Raw genomic sequence first — 21,967 nt, forward strand, 5'->3', positions numbered from 1 at the left:
GAGGGGATTTGTGTCGGTGCAGGAGCGGTGCTGGCTGTGTTGTGAGGGTGGACAGGTGACTGGGGTCAGCCCTTGTGCGTGAAAAGCTGTATCTCCCTCTGCATCCTCCCTTTGTGGAAAGGATGCTTCCCGCCTGGGTGTCACCCTTTTGCCGAGGCTGTGTCATTTATGGTGCAATGACCAGTTCAGACCCTTTCCATGAGGTGCTGCCAGACCACAGGGAGAGCTTCAGACAGGGCGTGGGATGAGAGCAGAGATTTCCTTCAGCCTCACACAAGGCTGGGTGAGGGAGCCACTGCTTTGCCCTGCTGCAGGCGCCTGGGGGATTTCAGTTCTCAGGAAAGGTGGAGTCCTCAATGCCTGATGAAGCCCAGAGCTGCTCCTGAAATCCCTCCCTGCCTCAATTTCCCCAGCTGGAGACAGGACACTGCCCTGCCACCAGCCCACCCTGTCTGGCACGGTGATGTCTCCCCAGGGCTGGTGGAGAGAAGGGCACAGCGCTGAGCCTGGATGAAATACAAACAAGATGCTTCTCGAATTCAGAGCAGGCTGGAGGGGGAAGGGGAAGAGCAGCCACGAGTAGGGCTTGAATCTCTTCTCTGGCGGAGAGACGGGCCCAAGGGAGCCCGAGAGCCATGAACGAGCGGCGCTGCTCGGTGAATGAGTATCTGCTTCAGGCCAAAGGGAAGAGGCAAAACAGCAAAATGTCTCTCTGAGTGCGTCCCGGTGTCTCGGCCGGAGCCGGGGTCGGTTCTGCTGACTCACGCCCGGCCAGGCCCCGCACGCAGGCCCGGCCTGTCCTGAGGCCTCGGCCAGGGGTCACCTTGTGCTCGGACAGCCGCGGATCCGGCAGGAACGGGAAGGAAGCGGAGGAGCGATCAATCCCCCAAACCACGGCCGGGGAGGAGATGGTGGGTGTGACATTCGGCTGAGCCAGAATTAGCAGCAGATCTGTGGAGGGACCCCATTTCCACCCTATTAATAATTCATTCCAGCTCTGCCTATACCTGCTCATAAACAGCAAACAGCTTGTTAGCGAGGATGGTTTTCTCCCCTTTTGCTGTCTCTGCCTTAATAAGAGCCCCTTGCAGATGGCTGGGGGAGGGAGGGGGCAGGAGAAGGACACATGAGCGAGCAGAACACCCCACCAGCCCTCCCGGAGCTTGGAATCCTATCCTATCCAACCCATCCCGAGCTGCCCTTCCCCTGCAGAGATGAAGCTGCAAAATAACCGCTCACCAAGGCCCAGGTGCCTTGCCAGAACCTTCCTACCCACATGGGCCACCTCAAAACATCCCTTTGGAGGGGTGCTGGGAAGAGGAGGGTGATGCCTGGGGGATGTGCAGATGAAGGTTTTGCTGGAGCATTCCCGAGTGGCTCAGGCAGCCCATGGGAAAACTGTACCTGCCATCTTCTATCTTATGAGACAGCTCCTGTCTTATCTAAACCACAGAGAGCTTGACCAAAGAGATCTCTCAAAAACAGTAACAAAAAAAGGTAGGAAATACAGCATCTTGAAGAAAGACTCCCCAGAGTCTCCACAGTCCAATGCTGTGCTGCTGGCCCCATTAGGGACCGCTCCCTGCACACTGACAGGAATCCCAAAGATTCAAGTTCCAGGTTCAAGTCACAGCTGTGCAGTGGGGAAAGGCCATGACCCATTTGGGGGAGCAGAGGAATCAGTGCAAGAAGAGTGGACCTGGCCAGGCAAATCCCAGTGTCCCCCCATGTCCCTCAGAGGAGGGCACAGACCTTCACCTGGGCTCACAGGGAAGAGGATCTGTGGGGCTCTTTGGCACAAGAGGGGCCTTATATTCCTCCTGATCCCTCTCCCTGCTCCCAGCCCTCTCTGCAGTGAGTTATGCCACTTGCCAGCTGTTGGAAATAATCACTATAAATTAATTACGGTTGTTTCACCCCTCTGATCCCTCCCAGCCCATGAATAGAGTGAAAATTAATTGTCAGAGAGTATTTCCAGCTCTCTTAGAGTCCCACTCTGGCCACTGGCAGGTTACAGTTTATGCCCTAAAGCATAAGATTTAATTACTCACAAATGTTATTTTTGATCATAAAATCACCTTGTCTTGTCATAAATCCAGACAGAGCAGTTGAACCCTCAGATAAGGAGCAGCAAGAGTGAAAACACCCTGAAATGTCATTAGGATGAGCCTGTGTTTTCTCCTGGGTAAATGCAATTCTGTTTGGGAAGCAGCATCACATCCTGGAGTGATTATTGGAAGAAAAGCCAAGGAAGTCTCCCAATACACACATCACTCAGGGTGGCCCTTGTCAGAAATTTGTGTTGCAGAAAATAAGTTGAACTCTGTGTCACTGGGGAGGTTAAGGGGGGTTGGCAGTGGAGCTGAGGTCAGGCACCTTCCCTGCTCAGCGAGTGATTTCCCCGTGCTGACCGACACCAGAGCAAACCCAGAGCCCAGCCAGGAGGGAACAGAGATCCCTGAGAAGCCCTGGCATCATCAGGAAAGCTGAGGCAGGGGATGGAAGGGAAGTGAAGCCCCACAGCTCAATCTCAGTGGGAGCTGGGGGCACTCAGCACAGTGTAAATGAGGAAAGAAAATGTCCTGGCAAGGTCATTTCAGCTCCCATCCCGCAGCCTGTGGAGCCAGTGGATCCAACGTGCTGCTGGACAGGGGAAGGGAGAGGGGAAAATAAAACTTTGGGAGGAATGTGTTCCAGAACATCCACGGGACAGGCAGGGATGGAATGGGCTGGCCCTGCTCCCCTCTGCAGCTTGGGGACCCCTGTGTCTCGTGGCCACCAGCCCTCCCTGTGACAGCCTGGCTGCTCAGGGAAGGGGAGGCTGCAGGACACCTGCGGTGGCACTGCTCCACAGCAGGGACTTTGTCAGGACAGGAGGGATCAGGTGCATCTGGAGATTTTGCTGATCCCTATTTTTTTGCAGGATTTGGAGGAAATTTGATCCCAATTTCAGGACTCGGTTGCGGCACAAGGAAACGCAGGGAATTTGTGAGCCTCATCTGCTGACCTTTGAGCAGAAATTCAAAGGCAGTGTTGTAGGTGTCCTGAGGGAAGCAGAAGGGCCTTGGGTGTCCTGAGGGAATTAGAAGGTCCTTGGGATGCTCCTGAGAGTGTCTTAAGCATCGCAGCTGGATGGGGTAGGGGTGGGTGGGGGCTAGAGAGGGAATTTTGCCCTCCTGGGTAGAGGTTCAGACCAAGGTTTCCTTGGTCACAAGCAGTCCTCAGAAGAAGGGAAGGAGCTTCCTGTGCTGTCACCTGCTTTTCCTGGCTCTTCAGACTCTTTGGGGGTCTATCAAACAGCTCCCAGTCCCAACCAGCACCAGATTTTGCAGGAGAGCCTGGAGACACCCAAGAGAGCCATTTCTTACAAGAAAAAAACACTCCAGAAGAAAGTACCCAAGAGAAACCCACACAACAGCACCAATCTTTGTTCTGAAGAAATACATTTAATTTTTCTTCTTTAATAAAAATCTTCCTAAAATACACAGAGGATTTCCACCCCCCCACCCTCAATTAAAAAAGTACAAAGATTTTTTTTCCAAAATTCATCCAAGTTGATGAGACCTTGTCATCACTCTTACTAGGAGACTGTAATTAAAAACAAGCGGTCTCAGGGTGCTTTAGGTTTTAGCAGAGGCCTTGGCTTAAACACAATTCCATCAAGCAGAAGAGACCCCCAAATGCAAAGGAAGTCCAGGAGGGTTCTCAAGACACCAAACAAATCACACCAGGTATGAGAGCTGTGATTGAGCATCCTTGGCTGAGCAGTACAAACTCTCACATCATCTACTCATTTTTCCTTTCCAAATCTTGTTGAGGTTTTTTTCCCCCTTTAATATGATTATTATTATTTTTCTTATTTTTCTTCACTGTGCAGCTAGTGGTTGCAATTGCTTTCCAGCTTCCCTTTGGCACGAAGATCTGAAAGCTGCAGTCTTATTTCTGTGCAGCTCTCACCATTCACAACAGATGTCTAGTTTGTTTAAAATATTCAACGGCCTAATGATTAATCAAGCAATTGCATTTAAAAAAATATATAATTTTATGCTGTGAGGCTTAAAAATGGTATTATCTGCTAGGGAAAAAAACAAAAACATAAACAACTTTTGTGCTCATTAAGAGCCCTAAAAACCATCTGGGCTTTGTAAAACTGAGGCCTTTTGTTGTGGTTGGTTTCCCCCATTCCCCCCCTTCCCAGCAAAGTGGGGAGCAGCTTCTCTGCAGCATCCTGGATTCTTGTCATTCTGCTTTGTCAGACCAAGATTTTGTTTCTTAAGAAATCCTCCTCTTCAAGGAGCAAGTCTCTGCTGTCACCTTCAGAAAGTCCCTTTTGCAGCATTTCTGCCCAGAACTGGCTCCAGGCACCAAGAAGAGGCAAAACCCAAGGGCTGGGTCAGCAGTCTCCAGGGCTGGGACACATTTCCAGCTCAAGGACTGGGCCCATGGGAGTCTCCTGAGTGCACCTGGATCAGGGCAACCCCCTGATCCAGGCTGGGGATGAAGAACTGAGAGCAGCCCTGCCAAGGAGGATTCAGAGTCCCAGGATCTGAAGAGGGCCTACAGGAAAAATTGGGAGGGCTCTTTATTATGAATTGTAGTGTTAGGACAAGAGATAATGGTTTTAAACTAAAAGAGAGCAGATTCAGATTAGCTGTAGCAAAGAAAACTTTCATAATGAATGTGATAAAATACTGGCATGGTAAAACCTCAAAGGTGGCGGATGTCTCATCCAGGGAAAAATTCAAAGTCAGGTTGGATGGGGCTCTGAGCAGCCTGATCTAGCTGAAGGTGTCCTTGCCCATGGCAGGGGGGTTGGACTAGGTGACCTTTAAAGGTCCCTTCCAACCCAAACCATTCTATGATTTGGCTCACAGAGGCACAACCTTACCATGGTGCCATTTTTTAGGACACCTTGTCCTCAATGAGGCTCTCATGGTTTGTCCCCTGGAGATTTGCCTTTTATGGCTGAGCTGGGGCTAAGCAAGGCTGCAACACTCTTTAGTACAACCCCAAAAAGTGCACAACCAGAAGAGCTGGAGAGCCTGAAATCTGCAATGTTTAGTTGCTGTGAGGACACTCACGACTGATTTAATAGCATGAGACTCAAAGTAAACTGGTTTATTTTAAGCTCGCTGAGACCAAGTTTGCCTGGCTAATGCATCCTGACTTTTAGATTGAAGACTTAAATATCTCGATACTTTGGACAGATTCTTTGGAGGACACACGGCTTGGAGGAGGAAACCAGATTCAAAAATAATACCTGGAATTGTTTCAATAGTGCTATATCTGATCTTACCAGGACCAACGGAGCAGCCAAAATGTGGCCATCTGTTTCCGCTCCCCCCTGCCCTCCTGGCTAACTCCAAATAACCTCCCCAGCAGAAAAGGCATCGAGCATCCCACAGAGGAAGGACAATTCAATAAACCTAACCCCAAAAAGGAACACTTCATTTTAGCAGAGGAAGCCATAGTGATGTGACTCACTCAGTGGCTTTTGAGGCTCTCCCCCACCTTGCAGCGCTGTCACTTGGAGGTTATTTTTGTGTTTGTCCTGCTACAACCAAGCACCTCTTGAGCCATTTGTCTCCCCAGAGCATTGGGGTGGTTAAAGACACTTTTGGGGGTGCTGCCTGCTGAGCTGAGCGCGCTCCCAGGCTGGGATTGTGCACCTCCATTCCCTGGGATAAGCATATGGCAGACAGGCAGAGTTTTCACTCTGCTTTTCCCTCCTCCTGACCCAGCAGGGACGTGCCTGGCCAGCCTTGTTCCTCCAGACAGGACATGGTGAGGGGGACCATGCTTGGACAGACCCAGTTGCTTCCCTCCCTGCTCCAGGGAAATTTGTACCAGCTCTCATCCTGGCCAGCCTTTTCTGGCATGAATAATGTTTCCTTATTGTGGTTTTTTCGGAGTCCTTCGTTTAATTTGGCCACTCCAAAGAAAGCATTGATAGGAGCATCATGCACAGCCCTGGAGGTGGCCACAGTGGCCATGCTGGGGACAGCTCAAGTGGCAGATACTCAATGAGATTCATCTCACACCAGCTCAAGGGCTGTGGCTGCTGTACACAAGGAAAGGGAGGCTCATGGTGTGTCTCTTGCCAGGACAGCTCTGAGACACAGACTCTGCTCAGACAGAGCCACTGAATAGCAAGGCAGGTTTGTCAGGGAGTTTTCTGCTGTCATCCCAAGTCAATTCTCCACCCTCCTTCAGACAAGTGGTAAAAATGGACATTGGGGATGGTCTTTTCAGGGCTGTCCTATTAAGCCATCTGTATGGCCACATTGACAGGAGGACCATACTGCAACACAATATGTCGCTTCAGCAGAGGAAACACACTCAGAGCCCCCAGCACTTCAGCTAAGGGGGATTCTTCTGCCTTTTCCCTCAGCCACCACTGTAAAGCTGCACTGAGAGGCAGCTCCATCCCCAGCAGGAAGCTGTGTCTCATTAGCAGAGGTAAACAATTCCTCTGAACGTGACGAGTCAGCAGAGCATATTTAATATGTCAATATCTCAGGGTTTTTTAATCCCTACTCCAGAACAGCTAGTTGTGGCAGGAGAGGACCCCCCAGCATGGCTCAGAGTCCCACCACAGGCCAGCTGGCATCTCCCCCTCTTTGAGGGGGTTGTGGGGTGCCCTCACCCCTCAACCTCACCCACCCAAGCAAGCCTGAGCACTCCACTGATTTCCCTTGCTCAGTTATCAGAGCTGCAAATAAACTCAACAAGCAAACAAATAAATTATCCAGCTCTTTGCTTTTAAAACATCAACCCAAGCATCCATTTGAGTAACCTCCCTGCTGCAGGGTGAGCACCACACTGCAGCCCAGCAGCTCCAGTCCCAGCCCTTCCCTTCCAACACACACAGAGGTGGCAAAAACCACACATGGCCCAAGCTGAGGCTGTGACAGGAGGAACAAACCCCAGCACGGCATTTGCAGCTTCACTGCCAGGCAGGGGTGTGTCAGAGCAAGACTGGGTTGAAAACAGTTTGAGTTCTGACCTGTTTTATCCTGTGCTGCTTTCCCCAGCAGCCTTGTGCACACACACAAACACAACGTGTGCTGTATTTACGGGAGTCCCCTCGTGTCCCCAAGGCTGCCTCCCCTGCACAGAGCCTGCTTCTCACGTACAGATCAGTCACTTGCTGGTTGGTTTTCCCCCTGTGCTGACAGAGCAGCCCCCTGCCTTGTTCACATTGCGCTGCTCACATGCTGCTCCAGACACAGAATTATTTCTGTCCTCAGGAGTTTTTCAGGGTGCTGTGGCCTCCACTGACTTTGCAAGTTGTTTGCCTTCAGTGCACATCTGAGCTCTGAGGAGGCACCAAAGGCCCATTTTACAGACATGAGTGGAGAAGCTCTGAGTAGTTTCCAAGACGTTTGGTTGCCTGGCTGGAGGTGGCAAAGCCCAGATTTTCCAAAGCATGTTGTATTACTCAGAGGTTTCCACCTTCAAAGCACAGCCCCACTTGGCACCCAAGAGCATCCACATGTACAAGCCAGATCCCCTCTGCCGTGACTGGGTGTGCACAGGGCACCCCAAAAGCAGCTCACAGGCACTCAGACTCCAAAAGTTCCCTAGGTCAAAGCAAGCCATGGAAACAGGAGCAGCCTCTTTCCACACCTGCAGCAGCCAGAGATACAACCATCCTGCTCAGATCCAGCCCTGCACCTCATTTTTTGGAGCTTCCAGGTTCCAGTATCAGCTCCCCACACCCTGGCACAGCCCCGATGCTGCAGGAAGTCCCCAGGGCCAGGCAGGAACACGCTGGTCCCACACATAGCACCTCCCCATGGCTTCCAACCATGCCCAAAGCACCCACAAACCAAAGAACACCCAGCTCGCTCTTACCTTGAAAGCTGCTGTGCTCAGGAGAGCCAGACCTCACTCCCCAGCAGGTTCCTCACCCCCAGACAGCAGCTCTGAGCAGCTCCAGCAGCTTTATCACCTCCTCCTGTGCCAGGTGCCTCTGCCTTGCTGAGAAGGTCCCACAGCAGCAGAGCCCACTGTCATACCAATCCCTCTCCCTCCCCAATCCTCTGGATTTTGATTCTGAGAGGGAGGCAAAGCGACAGCAAAGAGATGCTTCATATGCAAAAAAAGGATTTGCAGTGTGTTGCAGAGTTTTTTGTGGTCTGTACCCACTAGAACACAGACCTGCACAATCCCCAAGGCAGCTGTGACCCACATGCTCACTGCTGGAGGCAGAGGCTGCAGGGCAGTGATGCTGGGCTTTAACAAACATGGGTGGGCAATAAATGCATTGGCACAGCTGCCCACCCCCAAAACTTCAACCTTGACCTTGACACTGTCCTGGTGCATCTCAGCACATGTGGATGTGGAGGTGTGTCCCTGCAAAACACACCAGCCTGGCTGTGCACTTGCACTTGTGGGCAAAACAGGATGGCTGGATGTCCTCTCCCACCGCTCAGGCCTGGAGGCAGCGGACATTGTCACCTGGATGGGATGAGCCATCCTCCTCATCCTGTTCCCTGTGTGTAGGTGAGCACCAAGGCACCAGGAGCACAAATCTCTGCTCTTTCTGCTGCTGCTCAGTTCTCTCCCAGCTTGGAGCTGGAGAAATTTGGCTCTAGCTGTGCTCAGAGGCACTGGGGGGATGGTGTGTCCCCGTCCTTTTCAGCATCAGGAGCCATGAGAGGCAGGGGTGTGCTCAGGAGATTTTAGCCACTCAATTCCTCCAAGGCAGTGGGGATGAGCACAGCTTTCTGTAGGCTTGTAAACTGGCCAAGCTTAGCCCATGTTTCTCAGAGATCATCTCAGGGAAGGAGCTTTCTATGAAAATTGCCCCTGTGCCAAATCGAAAAGCCCTTTCCCAAAGGGCCTTTCAAAGGAAACAGCTCAGCCGTTCTTACAGCTGAGGTAAAGCTGCATCTTTCTGCCTTAAATTCATTCTCAGAAACAGCATCCTCCCAAGCCAGGCCCCTGGCACCCTCCAGCTCAGCCCAGCAGTTAACGTTTGACATAAGCAGCCAAAGGCAGGGCCCGTGTGCCCACGCTGCCCACGCCACGCCCAGGCTTTGCTTTCCTCCCGGGTGATCGTTTTTGTCGTTCCAGGAGAACCCGTACCTGTGCAGCGACGAGTGCGACGCCTCCAACCCCGACCTGGCCCACCCGCCCAAGCTGATGTTCGACAGCGAGGACGAGGGGCTGGCCACGTACTGGCAGAGTGTGACGTGGCGCCGGTACCCGGAGCCGCTGCTGGCCAACATCACCCTGTCCTGGAACAAGAGCATCGAGCTGACCGACGACATCGTCATCACCTTTGAGTACGGGCGCCCCACCATCATGATGCTGGAGAAGTCTCTGGACAATGGGAGGACTTGGCACCCGTACCAGTATTATGCAGACGACTGCATGGAGGCCTTCAGCATGCCAGCACGGAGGGTCCGGGACCTCTCCACCACCAGTGCCAACAGGGTCCTCTGCACGGAGGAGTATTCCCGCTGGGCGGGCTCCAAAAAAGAGAAGACCGTCCGGTTTGAGGTGCGGGACCGCTTTGCCATCTTCGCTGGCCCCGACCTCAAGAACATGGACAACTTGTACACCCGTCTGGAGAGCGCCAAAGGGCTCAAGGATTTCTTCACCGTGACCGACTTGCGCATGAGGCTGCTGAGACCCGCCCTGGGCGGCACCTACGTGCAGAGGGAGAACTTGTACAAGTACTTCTACGCCGTCTCCAACATCGAAGTCACTGGCAGGTAACAGCCGCTGGGTTTCTTTGGGCATCTCTTCTCAGAGGGATGAGAAGAGGGTTCTTGCTAGAAAACAGAGCCATCAGCATTTCTGCTGACTGAGAGATAATCGTTTCTCCCTCTGACACCCCTTCCCCCCCGGCAGGGCAGCAGATGTGTCCTTGCAAGGAGTGGCTGGGGCACCTCCAAGGCTGTGTCCTCCTGCAGCTGGTGCTGGGGGAGCTGGGACATGGCTTGGATGGACACTCAGGGTCTGAGTTCCCTCCAATAGCCTGTCCCAGCTGTGCAAACACGGCCAGCCATTGCCCAGCTGTCTCAGGGGTGATGCTGGTGGATATGGGGCGTGGAATGAGGCTCACCCCACTAAACTCCAGCTCACTGCCAGTACAGGCAGGGTGGGTCATCCCCAGTCAGTCCTGCACACCCTGAGCAGCTCCAGCTCTGGCAGATGAAGTTTGGGGTGCAGGTAAACCCCCTGAGAGATCTGGGGCAGAGGGAGCAGGAGGGGGTTTGTTTCTCCTGGATTTTGTTTTTCATTTCTCTATACGATGCCATATGTTACGTTATGACATCAACCAAAAAAGCAAAGTAAGGTGGAAAAATGCCGAGATGGCTGATTTCCCATCCAGCTTGTGAGAGACTTACAGGCGAGAGGGGAAAAATCCCCCCATCACCCACCCATGCTAACAAGCATCACCACAGCGACAGAGGAGCTGTTTGTATCGGTTCCAAACTGTTTGCTTCTGAGACTTGCAAGTAGAAATGTCTGCAGGTGCCACTGAGGCTTTGAAAAGGCTCCAAGGGGAAGGAAGCTGCAGTGAGGGATGGGAGAGCCCTTTCCACCTGCCAGGGCAGGCAGGAGGCAGCGATGAGGGTTTTTCTCACGGCATGGTGCCTGTCTGGGACAAGCAGCTGTGGCTCTCAGCTGGGTTGGGGGCATTTTGGGGTGCACACAGTGGGGATTGCTCAGGGAGCAGCCCTGGGTGGCTCAGACACGTGGGCAGAGGGGTGGGAGAACACCTCCACATGTGTCTGGTAAATTAGGACTAAATATTTGATGACAGCGAGCTTTGGCTTCCAAGTGTGGAGACCAGCAGAGATAACCAAGGACTTGTTACTGCTCCCGCAGCAGCCTGGGGATACTTGATGCTTCAAAGAGTTAAAATTCTCTTGGTGTCCTGTGAACACCTTCCTCCTCCGAGCCATTTACCTTTCCTGTCTGCCTTGGGCAGGATTTGTTGCTTCAGTACTTTGGACTTCAGGCCATGCTGGTAGGATTCTCCTCAAACCAGCACCTTACTCTCAGCTGTCCTCCTCCCCCCTCCCCAGCCCCCCATCAGCTTTTGAATTCGCTGGCCAAATTTAATTCCATTTAATAGCAGCAGAGTTTGGTTCAAGGCAGAAAATCCCTAAAAATTATGTGCAAAGAGGCAACTAGGGAAGGGAAGGGAAGGAAAAACCCTTTCAAACACACCCCGCGCTGGAGCAGCCGCAACCTCTACCAGACATGCAAAATTCCACAGCCCGAGGGCAGCTGGAGGCGGGGATGGCCGGGCTGCGAACGCCCTGTGGAAGCTGCAATGCTGCTTTTTAGCCGGGGCCAACACGAGACAGGTTGGGGTTTGTCGGCTGATCCCTGCCGGCCTCTCCCGGCGCTGGCTCGGTGCCGCCGTGGCCGCCTGCCCGCGGCTGCTGCAGCGGCTCCGGCTCCGCCGCTCCCCCCTTGGCTCCGCTCACCGAAACCTGCCCGACCGCCTCCCCCAGGGCAGCACGACAGCGGGGAGCAGAGGCCTTTTCCTTGCCTGGGAGCAGGGAAAACTCTGAAATCTGCTTTTATCGGCCCAAACTCCGAGTTCTGAGGAAGATGCGGCTTTGCGCTGCTCCAGCTTGTTGGGCTGGTTCCCAGGAGAGAGAGGGATGCTCATCCTGGATAGGGAAGAGGGCAGTGCCTGTTCTGTGCTGACTCTTCCAGCCCCGTGGGCACAGGGCAGGGGAGGTGAGCAGCTGAGGAGCTGTGGATAAGTAGTGTATAGGATGAAGAAGCTCCCTGTGAATTAACTCTGCTCCTGTGATTTTTTTCCAGTCCCAGCAAGCAGGTTTTTCACTGAAAAACAATCTATTTCCAGCTGTAAGCAAAGCCAGCTATGGTGCAGGGACTAAAACCAAATTAAATCTATTGTATGGCTCAACAAGGGATGGGTTAATGAGAGGAAGAGAGGAGAAATCAATGGGAGCCTGACAGGAGCACGGTGCAGGGTGGGCAAGGATGGGGATGGACACACACTGCCTCTTCCAGGACATGTTGGAGGAACAGCAGGAAAGTGCCTAGATAAAAGTGGGGTGGTGTTAGGGATCCACTACAGGGGGCATGGAAACGAGAGGGAAGATGATTGTGAAGAAGTGAGGGGTCAAGGGCAAAACTCAGCCAGAAAATTCCCCCTGGAGAGAGGAGTGAGCAGCCCTGAGAGGCTGAAGGAGCCTGGCCACAGTGTGTGCCCTCGGTGTGTGGCATTGCCGTGTCCCCGTAGCACACCGGGATTTTGGCAGTGCTCACAGGGTGATGAGGCACTTGGCAGCTCATTTCCAGTCGGTCAAGGGAAGATCAAAACACTTTGCCCTCCGAGCAGACTATGAGCCCAGGTTCTCAGTGGTGCAGCCTGCACCGGATCACTGGTGGGTTCAGAGAGCTTTCTGTGATCCCCTCAGTCCAGGTACTCCCCATCCAAGCACACCCCATCCTTCATGCCTCAGCTTCACACCAAGGAAAACCTCTCACCACAACCTCCCAGAGCTTTTTGGAAAAGCAGGAAGAGACAGAACAGAGGGCATGGGGACAAGGGAAAAGAGTTTTCTGCCTTCTCTTGTCCTGTAAGCCAGAAGATCTGGTGAATCCTGGCGGTCACTGCTTCATTCCTGGGTGTTGGTACAGTGGACTGGTCCCTCAGGGTCTCCTCTGCATCTCCTCCTCCCACAGCCTCAGCCAGGTCCATCTCTCTGCTCATGGCTGACAGTTTATTTTTACTCTCTTTCCTCTTGGTATCTTTTTCTTTTCTTTTTTTTCCCCTTTCTTCTTCCGTCCTGTCCCTATTGATCTGCAGAGTAACTGGAGATGCAGAAGAGTCAGGACAGGAATAGACACAAGCAAGCCCTTGGCCTGTGTGTTGTGTGTGTGCCAGGCAGGGTGGGGAAGTGGAAGAACATTTCCCCACAGATCTCTATTCACTGCTTCCTTTTCTCCTCGGTGCAGCAGTGAGCTCAGGCATGGGTGAATGAGCTTTCCCTGGCTGCCAGGGCTGTGCTGAGAGTCACTGGTTCTGCTTCCATTCCACACTGGGTCTCTCTGGAGTAATTTCTTCCCCTTCATAATGTCAGTCACTGCTGTGCTCAGCAGGGCATGCTCCATCACAGAGACATTAATAAGCTGTAACTGAAGTTAATGTGCCATGGCTAGGACATGTGGATCCAGTTAGGAGAAATCAGATTGAGCAGAAGTGAATCAATTTTAGGCTGCTTATTAGGATTTCTCCCCTCTGTCCTGCCCTGCCCCAGTGCATGCACTGTCTGTCTGTGCATCCTGCTGGCGATGAGCAGTCCCTGGAGGAAGGCAGGAGGAGAGAGCATCCCTCATCTCTGAGCAGCTCCATGGAACAGAGCCTCCTCTCAGGCTGTGCTCAGGCCAAAGAGGCACCAACAAGATGAGGTTTCTAGTTTTGAAGTGGCTTTTCCTTGCCTCAGTTCACCAATTACCTTTCTTAGGCTTTCCTTGGCTGCTTCTTTGCTTACACCAAAAAACTGAAGGGAAAGGCCCTTTGTGCTCCCCTGCTCCTTTCCCTGGTGCGTTCTCAGTGCCGTGCATGGATGCTCTCCAGGAGGATTTTCTCATCACATGGCTTGGAGAGTTTGTGCTAGTGGAGCAGAACAATGTTGGCCAGCCTGTTATCCTGGTGCCAACAGCCAGGATGGGGCACTCCAGACCTGGAGGACCAAGGCCACCCCCAGAAGCACCTCCTGCAATAAATGGAGCTGGAAATGGTCAGTGGTACCCACAAGCAGGGGATATTCTTTTCTGCATTTGTGGTGAGTTTTGAGATGTGGAAACAATTGATGCAGAATTGCTGTTAAAGATGAATGAATTCCTGGTCACTGCCTCCTTTTCTCAATGAAGGCAGCTCAGAGCACTTCCCCTGTGGCTGTAGCTCAGCTCAAACCATGGGTGCCAGCACAAAGCACATCCTGTTTGCACCTGAGGTGCTTTGCCCTGGTTGGACATTCCTTCTTCTGGCTCTGTTGTGGGAGTCTTTCCAGCTGATCTTGACTTCTCCAGCAATGCTGTCTTTAAATTGGAGAAGAGGTTTGGTCTGTGTAAGAGTCTCTTGTTGAGGATCTTAAATTTTGTGTGGTGGCTGGTGAACATCTCTCCCTGAGGAGCAGGGTGGGACCTGCACCAAAGGGGAACAGGCAGGACCTGGGATGAATGATTCTGTGAGAACAGAGGCATTCCCAGCTGAGTTTGCCCAATCCCAATGCTGGGGCATCACTCCCAAAACAGCCACAGGCTCACCCAAGCATCCCCCAAGAACAAGCCCAACACCCCTGCAGCCCTCAGCCATCTGCTGCCCACATTTGGCAGCTTTGGCATGACCACAAAAACCAGGGCAAGCACTGCCTGTGCCCGTCCCTGCTCCTTCCCCTTCATCTCCTGGCAGACAGAACTTGGGTCCCAGGAGGCAGCAGCATCCTCATGTCAAGGACAGCCAAGCCTGTGCCAGCAGAGCTCTGTGTTCCTCGGCCCATCCGCTCCTCCGTGCTGGGCAGCCCCTGAGAGCTGGATCCCTGAGCTTCCCAGGCATTCCTCTGGGCTGGAATTAGCTTGAGTTCCAGCAAAATCTTGCTCATGGTCATACAGTTAAATGAAGTTAATGTGCAGCAACTGTTTGCTGGAGTCCTGCAAGGTTTCTACTCCCACTGCAGCAAGGTGGGGAGGAAACCTTCTGAGGGGGAGGGAGGGAGTTAGTGAAAAACCCAGAGAGCTCCTCCTTCCCCCAGGCACTGCTGACACTTTGTCGATAGCCAGAGACAGATGCCCAAGGTCCTATTACCTGCTCCTGGCTTTGCTTTGTGAAGGTTTTATCCCCTCCTCTGATTTTGCTGCCGAATTGTCTCTGGCCTGATCAGATAATAGAATTGCATCGATAGACTGAGAAGGTGATGTATGTTAAAGCACTTAATATAAAGAGACTTCTACAGGAGCCCAAATTCAATTTTGCCAATGAACTCAATTGCAGGCATTATTGCATTCCAGGAGAAGAACCAAGAGTATTTTTACACATTACTCTGCAAATATTTATGTTCACATACCTGTATGATGTCCTCTTCACCCTTCCTCCCTTCTGCTGGCCGACCCCCTAATGGGGAAGTTTGGTTTTGTATTTGCTTTTTAAGACAGCTTTGAATATAAATAATGTTCCACCACTCAGCAGGATCTTGACAGCTGGTGAGTGTCAACTTATTTAAAATAAATAGCCTCTCGGATGGGAACAGCCAGCTAGCGTGCTCTCGACTTTGGCATCTTTTAAATTGTCTCATCTTTGTAACCCAAACCTCAAATCATTTCAGAGGGCATTGAGGAGGGTTCCTTCCTGCTGGGAGGACTCACCCGTCCCTACCACGCAACCAAATGTAAAAACCCACAAGGAAAACAGCCCGCTCACAACCTAACTCGGGTTTTTTCAGTTCTTTGGCTCTGCACAGAGCAGTGAAAGCCAGAAGCCTCTCACCCTGGTTCAAGCTGAAAAAAGCCAACACGTTAAAATGGCTTTTCCTCTCCTTCAGCCCCTGGACCTGGGGCATGGGGAAGCTCCCAGCCCTGTTCCTGGGATGAACCACCCTTGCTTTCTCCATCCCCTTGAGCCTGTCCTGCTCCAGGACTGGCAGCAGCAAACCCCTGCCAGAGCCATCTCCCAGCAAGGCAAATCCTGATATAAACGCTCTCCACAAAGGGACTGCGCTTCTTCCATGGCCCAGCCATTAGAAGCTATTTTTACCTGCTTCCACACGCACAGATGGGCCAGAAACAATCCAAGCTCAGCACCCGTTATGCTTTGCCCAAAAGATTTGCTCCCTGCTTTTGCTGAGCTGCCAAAACAGTTGCAGAAGAGCAGGTAGAAGCGGGTAAGCGATGGCCAGGCAGCTGCCGGAGCGTGCTGCGAGCAGCGGCTGGGGATGACAATAGGGAGATGGAGAAGAGTTATTCATGTTTCCCCGAGAGCCCAGATCAGTTGAAACATCGTTTTCCTTGGGGACGGAGAGGAAAGAGCTCCCTTCAAACACACGGTCCCGTGAGACTCATTAAAGTCTCATCAATTACAGTGAGAGCAAACAATTCAGGAGAAAGCTCTGATGAGCCTTCCTCCGGCCGCAGTCATTAGCTGCTCTCCCGAGCTGCCTCTCCCACACCAGCACCAGCACAGAGGGAGCAGGGCAGCAAAACCAAGCCCATGGGGGGAAAGGTAGAAGTGTGACGGGTTAGAAGCCAGCAGGATGGGACCAGCCATCTCCAGAGTATCCCTATGGCCATGCAGAACATCCCCATGGAGAGGAGTGTGCAGGCTGGGCTGGAAAGAGGCTTGCAGGAGAGGTGATGGCTGCTTCTGCCTCAAGTCCAGGATTTTTTTAAGGAGCTCAGGGCAGTCAGTGTTGTCTCATGGAAGCTGGGTAAGAGGCACAAGGGGATGGAGCAGATCTCTAGGTCCCCACCCAGCACAGCAGGGTCACTGCACTGGGCCTGAGGGGTGCCAGCACCCCAAGGCTGCCCCATCCCTGCAGGAAGGGAGAGGGATGAGGAGATACTCTTTGCCTTTCTCTGCCTCACTTCCCTGCTCTGCAAGTGGGGTTGGGGACAGAAAAAGGGTTGTAAAACAAGGAAAAATTCTTGGAAGGGAAACAAAGGGCTTGGGATAGCTTTTTAAAATTACTTCAAAAGTTATTATTAATGAAAGCTCAGGGAAAGGGGCAGTTTTCCCAGTCCCAGCACGGAGGGAGGTTTGCTGCAGGTTTGCTGCACTCGCCCCCTTCCTGTGTGTGGGCATCTCCTTCCCTCACACGTGGGCTTGGCACCAGACACCAGCTTGCTGCTGTAACCTCCAGGATGCTGACATGGAGAATTGCAGAAAAGTGCTCTTTATGGCTGAAAGAAAAAAAAAAAAAAGAGAAAAAAAGGACATTTTCCTGTAAACTTTCCTTGGCGCTCCAAGCTCTGTGATGTTCCCTGGTGGAGGCATTGGCAGCATCAGAACCACATTGCAGCACTCTGAGGAAAGCTGAATGACCTGCACTAAAATAAACTCATAAATATCCCTTTATGCAAACTATAACATCTTGGGGCACACGTTGCTCTGACCACTCCTGCTGGGAGCAGTGTGAGCCAGTTTTTGTTTAATGCCAAGTGCAGTGGTGTGACGTCCTGCCAGCCCAGGGCAGGATGGGTGTCCCTGGTGCCCGAGGGTGCTGTGGGTCTGCCCTGGGGCTGCTCCCCACCACTGCTGACCCTACACTGAATGCCCACCGAGAAACAGCACTGTCAGCATGGCCTTGACCCACAGGTCAAGAGCTCCCAGCTTCCCAGATCTCCTCCAGAGCCAGAGACCATATTGCAACCAGCACTTTGCTGGAGCAGCCCTGGGGCTGGAGCAGGGCCACGGCTGCCTTCTGCAGGACACAGCGCAGGTGTCTGCCCCGCTGCTGATTTTTAAGCCTCATTGCTAAGTAGCTCCTAACCTTTCCCTTCATCCTCTCCTTCCTGCCATGGCTGGGCGCCGAGGAGGATGAGCATAGGCGAGCAGGATGAGCGGCTCCCACCCAGGGGACTGGGCTAATGCCATTTACTCCAGCCTCTGCCAGCTCAATCTTGGCTGGGGAAAGGCAGGCACAGACCATTGGTGTGTCCTTGGGCTTGTGGGCCCGCAGGAGGAGGCACAGAAGCCTGAGGAAGGAGTTGAAGCTGATCCACTGAGCCTGAGCTGCAGGAAGGCCAGGATGCAGAAACCTCTGCCCAGAACGGGACTGGCTGAGGGTGTTCGGCTGTTCACCGTTAAATAATGCAGCCTGATTGATTGGGCTGAAAAGTGCTGTGCTGCGGGGTCAGCCTGCTGGGGTTACAGGTCCCTGCTTAGATTGATGATCCTCAAAGGTCTAATTCAGAAAGCAATCCCCTGGTAAAATTGATCCGTCGGGTAACAGAACTTTTGCACGGTGGCAAAGTGGCCTAGCAGTGAGAAAAATCAGTGACCCTGGCACAGGCAGGCAAGGTGAACACCTGCCTCTGCTTCCTCTTGACTTAATTTTTCTTGCTTACACCAATTAGGAAGTGAGGGTCTCCCCTGGGAAGAGCAGTGCTCTGTCACTCCTCGCTGGGGGACATCCATGAGCTCCCTCCCTGTCCCCGTTCCACTGGGCAGGAGGCAGCTGGGGCTGTCTCAGGAGCTCGTGCTGGGCTCCCAGCCCTCCCCAGCAGCAAGTGAGCAGTGTGTGTGTAGGAGCAGGCCCTTCTGGCTGCCTCCTGCACGCACCTGTGCCTCAGCAAGGCCAGGTCCCACTGCACAGAGGAGGATTTGTAGCTGGAGCCAAATTAATGGTGAATGAGACTCACTCTCCTGCACTGGGAGCCAAAAGCACCCCGAAACATCTGCTTGGCTCCTGCCAGGAGCAAGGATGTGTGCTACATGTGGAGGGGGTTGGTCGAGGCTGCCTGAGGCCTGTGGCCACCCAGGGCTGATGTCCCCACTGTGACTGGTCTGTGATTCACAGGGTCAAACACTGAAGACAAGCACCACCCTCCACCTAATCCCAAACTTCAGGGAAGTCAAGGGGTGTGACAGTCCCTTCCATCCTTGTACCTACTCCCCTGGGGCTCCTAAACCCCCCTAGGCTGGATGCTGAGGCTGTGCCCTGGAGCTGCCCCATCCCCTCTCCCCATCAGAGGAGGAGGGAGGAGAGCTGCAGCTCCTGAAGCTGTTACTCTGTTCAGGCAGGGCCCAGAGCAGCAGTGGTGAGGCTTTGCCCTGCTTTAACCTGCTTTAACCCACTATCTTGCCTGCTTTGCTCTCGTCTGCTCATCTTGAAGCGAGAGAAGGAGGCCACACCGTGTGGTCACTGAATAATTCACAGCCAGACTCCGCAGCACCCTGGGGCTGGGCAGCTCCTCTGCCAAAGGGCTGGGACAGTTCAGAGAGATCCTTCCTCACCAGAGCCAGAGGGGACCTGCAGCATCTGAAATTCAGCATCCCTCCTGGCTGCACGTACCAGCCAAAGCCACTTCCCTCCCCTGGCTGCTGGGACTCGTGGCTCACTCCCAGAGCAGCAGAGCTCGGAGGCTGTTAGTGCTCTCAGCCGTGACACGGCATCTCCAGCCCTCACTCACACACTGTTTCGAGTGGAGCGTGCTGAGCATGTCTGCCTCTGCTCCCTGGGCCACCTTCTCTTCTTTCCTCCCTTTTAGAGGCTGCAGAATTCCTTCCTCTGCTTGGTCAGACACAGGGCAGGGTTGTAAGATGGGGAGAGATTGTTCACACAGCTTATGCTTAGCCTCTGAGTGGGGTTTGCTAGAATTAAGGACAGGGAGGGGAGGGAGGGGGAAAAAAGAAATCATACGTGAGGTCAGCTTATCCAGCCATGTGTGAGGAGAGCACAGCAAAGTTGGCCTCAGAGGGTCAGGCAGGTGGCTAGGGAGCTTCTTTGGGGGCTCCAAGGGAGAGGGGGAGAGGCACCAGGAGCAGGGGGCATGCGCAGCACCAGCACCCAGACTCCCAGCTCCCAGCCTAATCCAGGCTGTTTATCCCAGTGCAGACAGAGCACAAGGAGCAGCAGGCCACATTTCCTCTGTCTTCTCTGCAGGCAGCTCATTCCCCCAGCGCTGCATCTCCTGGGCCTTGTAAAAGGAAGCGCTGCCCCATCAGACTTCTCCACCCCTGCACAGAAGGCACAGCATTACTGTTTTCTAATGCTTCTGCTTCTGAGAGTGTAAATTATTGCACAAAGCAGGGAAAACTGTCAGGCTGTGCTAGGGATCGGCTGTCTGGAATGAAATGAGATGTTTTGGTCCCCCAAGTCTCTGTCTGATGGCCTCAGCTCGGGCCCAGGAGTCACCAGAGCCACGTGTGAGTTATGGGCTCAGCCTCTGCGCTCTGCGCAAGTCACCTCGGAGCCTGAGCAACAGGAATTATTGTGCACAGAGATAATTATTCCCTGCACACTGCACTACAGCTCATTAAAAGTTTCTTAATGTTTGCAAATTGCTGAGTAGCGTTTTTAGTTGTTGCCTTCTCTGATGAGGCGGGGACTAACCGGTGGATTCTGGTGGTGGCTTGTTGTCTGTGTTATTTTGGTCACAGCAGGCTGGGGCTGTGCTGCACATAGGGAAAAGGGTTTGTGCTGGGCAGCCTCACACCACAGCAGAAAACACTCTTGGCTTTGGCACAGTGCACAGGGGGTAAGGGCTGAGTGCCACCAGGGTTAGCCTGGCTCCTCCATCCAAAGCCAGAGACTGCCTCTAAGTAAAAGCCTCCATGTGAGGTAATTACCCAGATTCCTGTAGCAGCCTGACATGTGAGTGACTCCTTCCTGCAACTGCAGATGTTGAGTGGCCATTAAACAGCCTGTGCTGCTCAGTCAGATAACGGGAGTGAAGTGTCTCATCCTGGACAAGAGGCTGCAGATCTGCCCAGGGTGAGGAGGTGGACATTGAACCCCAGCACCAGATACCTGGGGAAAACTGCTGAGTTCAGTGAGAAAAACCTGCAGGAGGAGCAGGGAAGGGGTGACCAGCCCAGCCTCAGCACATTTTCAACACTACGCTGGGAGCAAGGAGGAGCAGCAGGAACACCTGACAGCTCTTCCCTGTCTCCTTCCTCCAGATGTAAATGCAACCTCCACGCCAACCTGTGCACCTTCAAAGAGGGCAGCCTGCAGTGCGAGTGTGAGCACAACACCACGGGCCAGGACTGTGGCAAGTGCAAGAAGAACTTTCGTTCCAGGTCCTGGCGAGCAGGGTCCTACCTGCCTCTCCCCAATGGGTCCCCCAATGCATGTAAGTACCCTGCAGGGAACCAGCCCTGCCCTGGGCTGCACAGCACCCACAGAGGGAGTGGGTGCTCATCTTGTCCTTCTCCAGCTCAAATCTGTTCAGGATGCTCAGCTTTCCAAAGGGACCCTTGTCTTGGTACACAGAGAAATGAAAGAGGATCTGGTGGATGTAGAGGTGATGTGTTGACTGCTGGCAGAGGAGTGATGAATCTAAATGATGGTCAAGAACAGGGATGATAACCTTAGGCCAAGATATAACCACGGCTTCGGGGCAAAGGCAATTATTGTCCTTTGACAAAGGCGTTATTCAGCACAGCAGAGCTCTGGCTGCTGAGCAGCCCACGGGCTCTGTACTGGCTCTGCTCAGCTGCAGGAGTGCTGGCTGCTCTCTGTATCCTGTCTGTGCTTGCCGCTGTTCCTGGGAAGCGCCGTGAGCCGCGGTCCCCGTGCGCAGCCCCAGCCTCCTGCAACTGCTGCTGGAACACGGCTCTGACAGAGGCAGCGCACAGGTGAGATGAAGGATGCGTTCCCACCATCCTCCGAGCAGGGAATTGGGGCAGGAGACATCACAGATGGGCCAGTTCCTCCTGGGTTCCTGTCCACTCCACATTAGCAAACTTGTTTAAATGTCAAGAAGCCACAGTAGCCACTCCAGCCTTTCAAGCAGCAGCTTTGAGCATTACCAAAGAGAATCTTTTTCTCTCCCTCCCCCCAAATTTTTTGAAAGATTTATGTGCTTTAAGATGATCAAAGCTGAAATCCAGGCTCCGAAGGCCGTGACGGGAATGTTTTGTGTGTGCCAGGGCTGGTAGACGAGCAGATTCTTTGAAAGGGAACGAGCTTGTCAGCTCCCACCAAGCGGCTGCATTGCTTCAAAGGAGCCTGGGAGAGTTTCTGGTGTTGACAGGCACAGACATGCTGTTCTCTCTCTTTCCCTCCCCTCCATTCCTTGTGTCTCTTCCTATTTCTCTTTCTCCTCTGCTCTTCCTTCTCCCATTCATCTCTCTTCCCATCTCTCTGTCTTCTTCCTCCTCCCCACCCTGACTCTCCACTGCTTCCTCCTCCCCACATCAACATCCTCTGCCCCAGAGGCAGCTCTCTGAAGCCCTCTGCTCTTGGTAGTCCTACCTCTTCCATCACTGTGCTTTATCTTCATGCAGAGCTGAGGC

At 53.1% G+C, this 21,967-nt stretch overlaps 1 protein-coding gene across 4 annotated transcripts in view; it reads left to right on the plus strand.

Annotated features, from left to right (window-relative positions):
• Window positions 1-21,967, plus strand: part of NTNG2 (netrin G2) — a 47,102-nt gene that overhangs the window by 12,182 nt on the left and 12,953 nt on the right. For all 4 annotated transcript variants that reach the window (XM_023938233.2, XM_086857874.1, XM_086857876.1 and 1 more), the window contains exons 3-4: window positions 9,082-9,725; window positions 20,630-20,802. In XM_023938233.2, the coding sequence (XP_023794001.1) occupies window positions 9,082-9,725; window positions 20,630-20,802 (817 nt within the window). The remainder of the gene's footprint in view (window positions 1-9,081; window positions 9,726-20,629; window positions 20,803-21,967) is intronic.

This window comes from Cyanistes caeruleus, chromosome 20, assembly GCF_971803275.1.
Source record: "Cyanistes caeruleus chromosome 20, bCyaCae1.hap1.1, whole genome shotgun sequence".
In the NCBI taxonomy this organism is placed as follows: Eukaryota; Metazoa; Chordata; class Aves; order Passeriformes; family Paridae; genus Cyanistes; species Cyanistes caeruleus.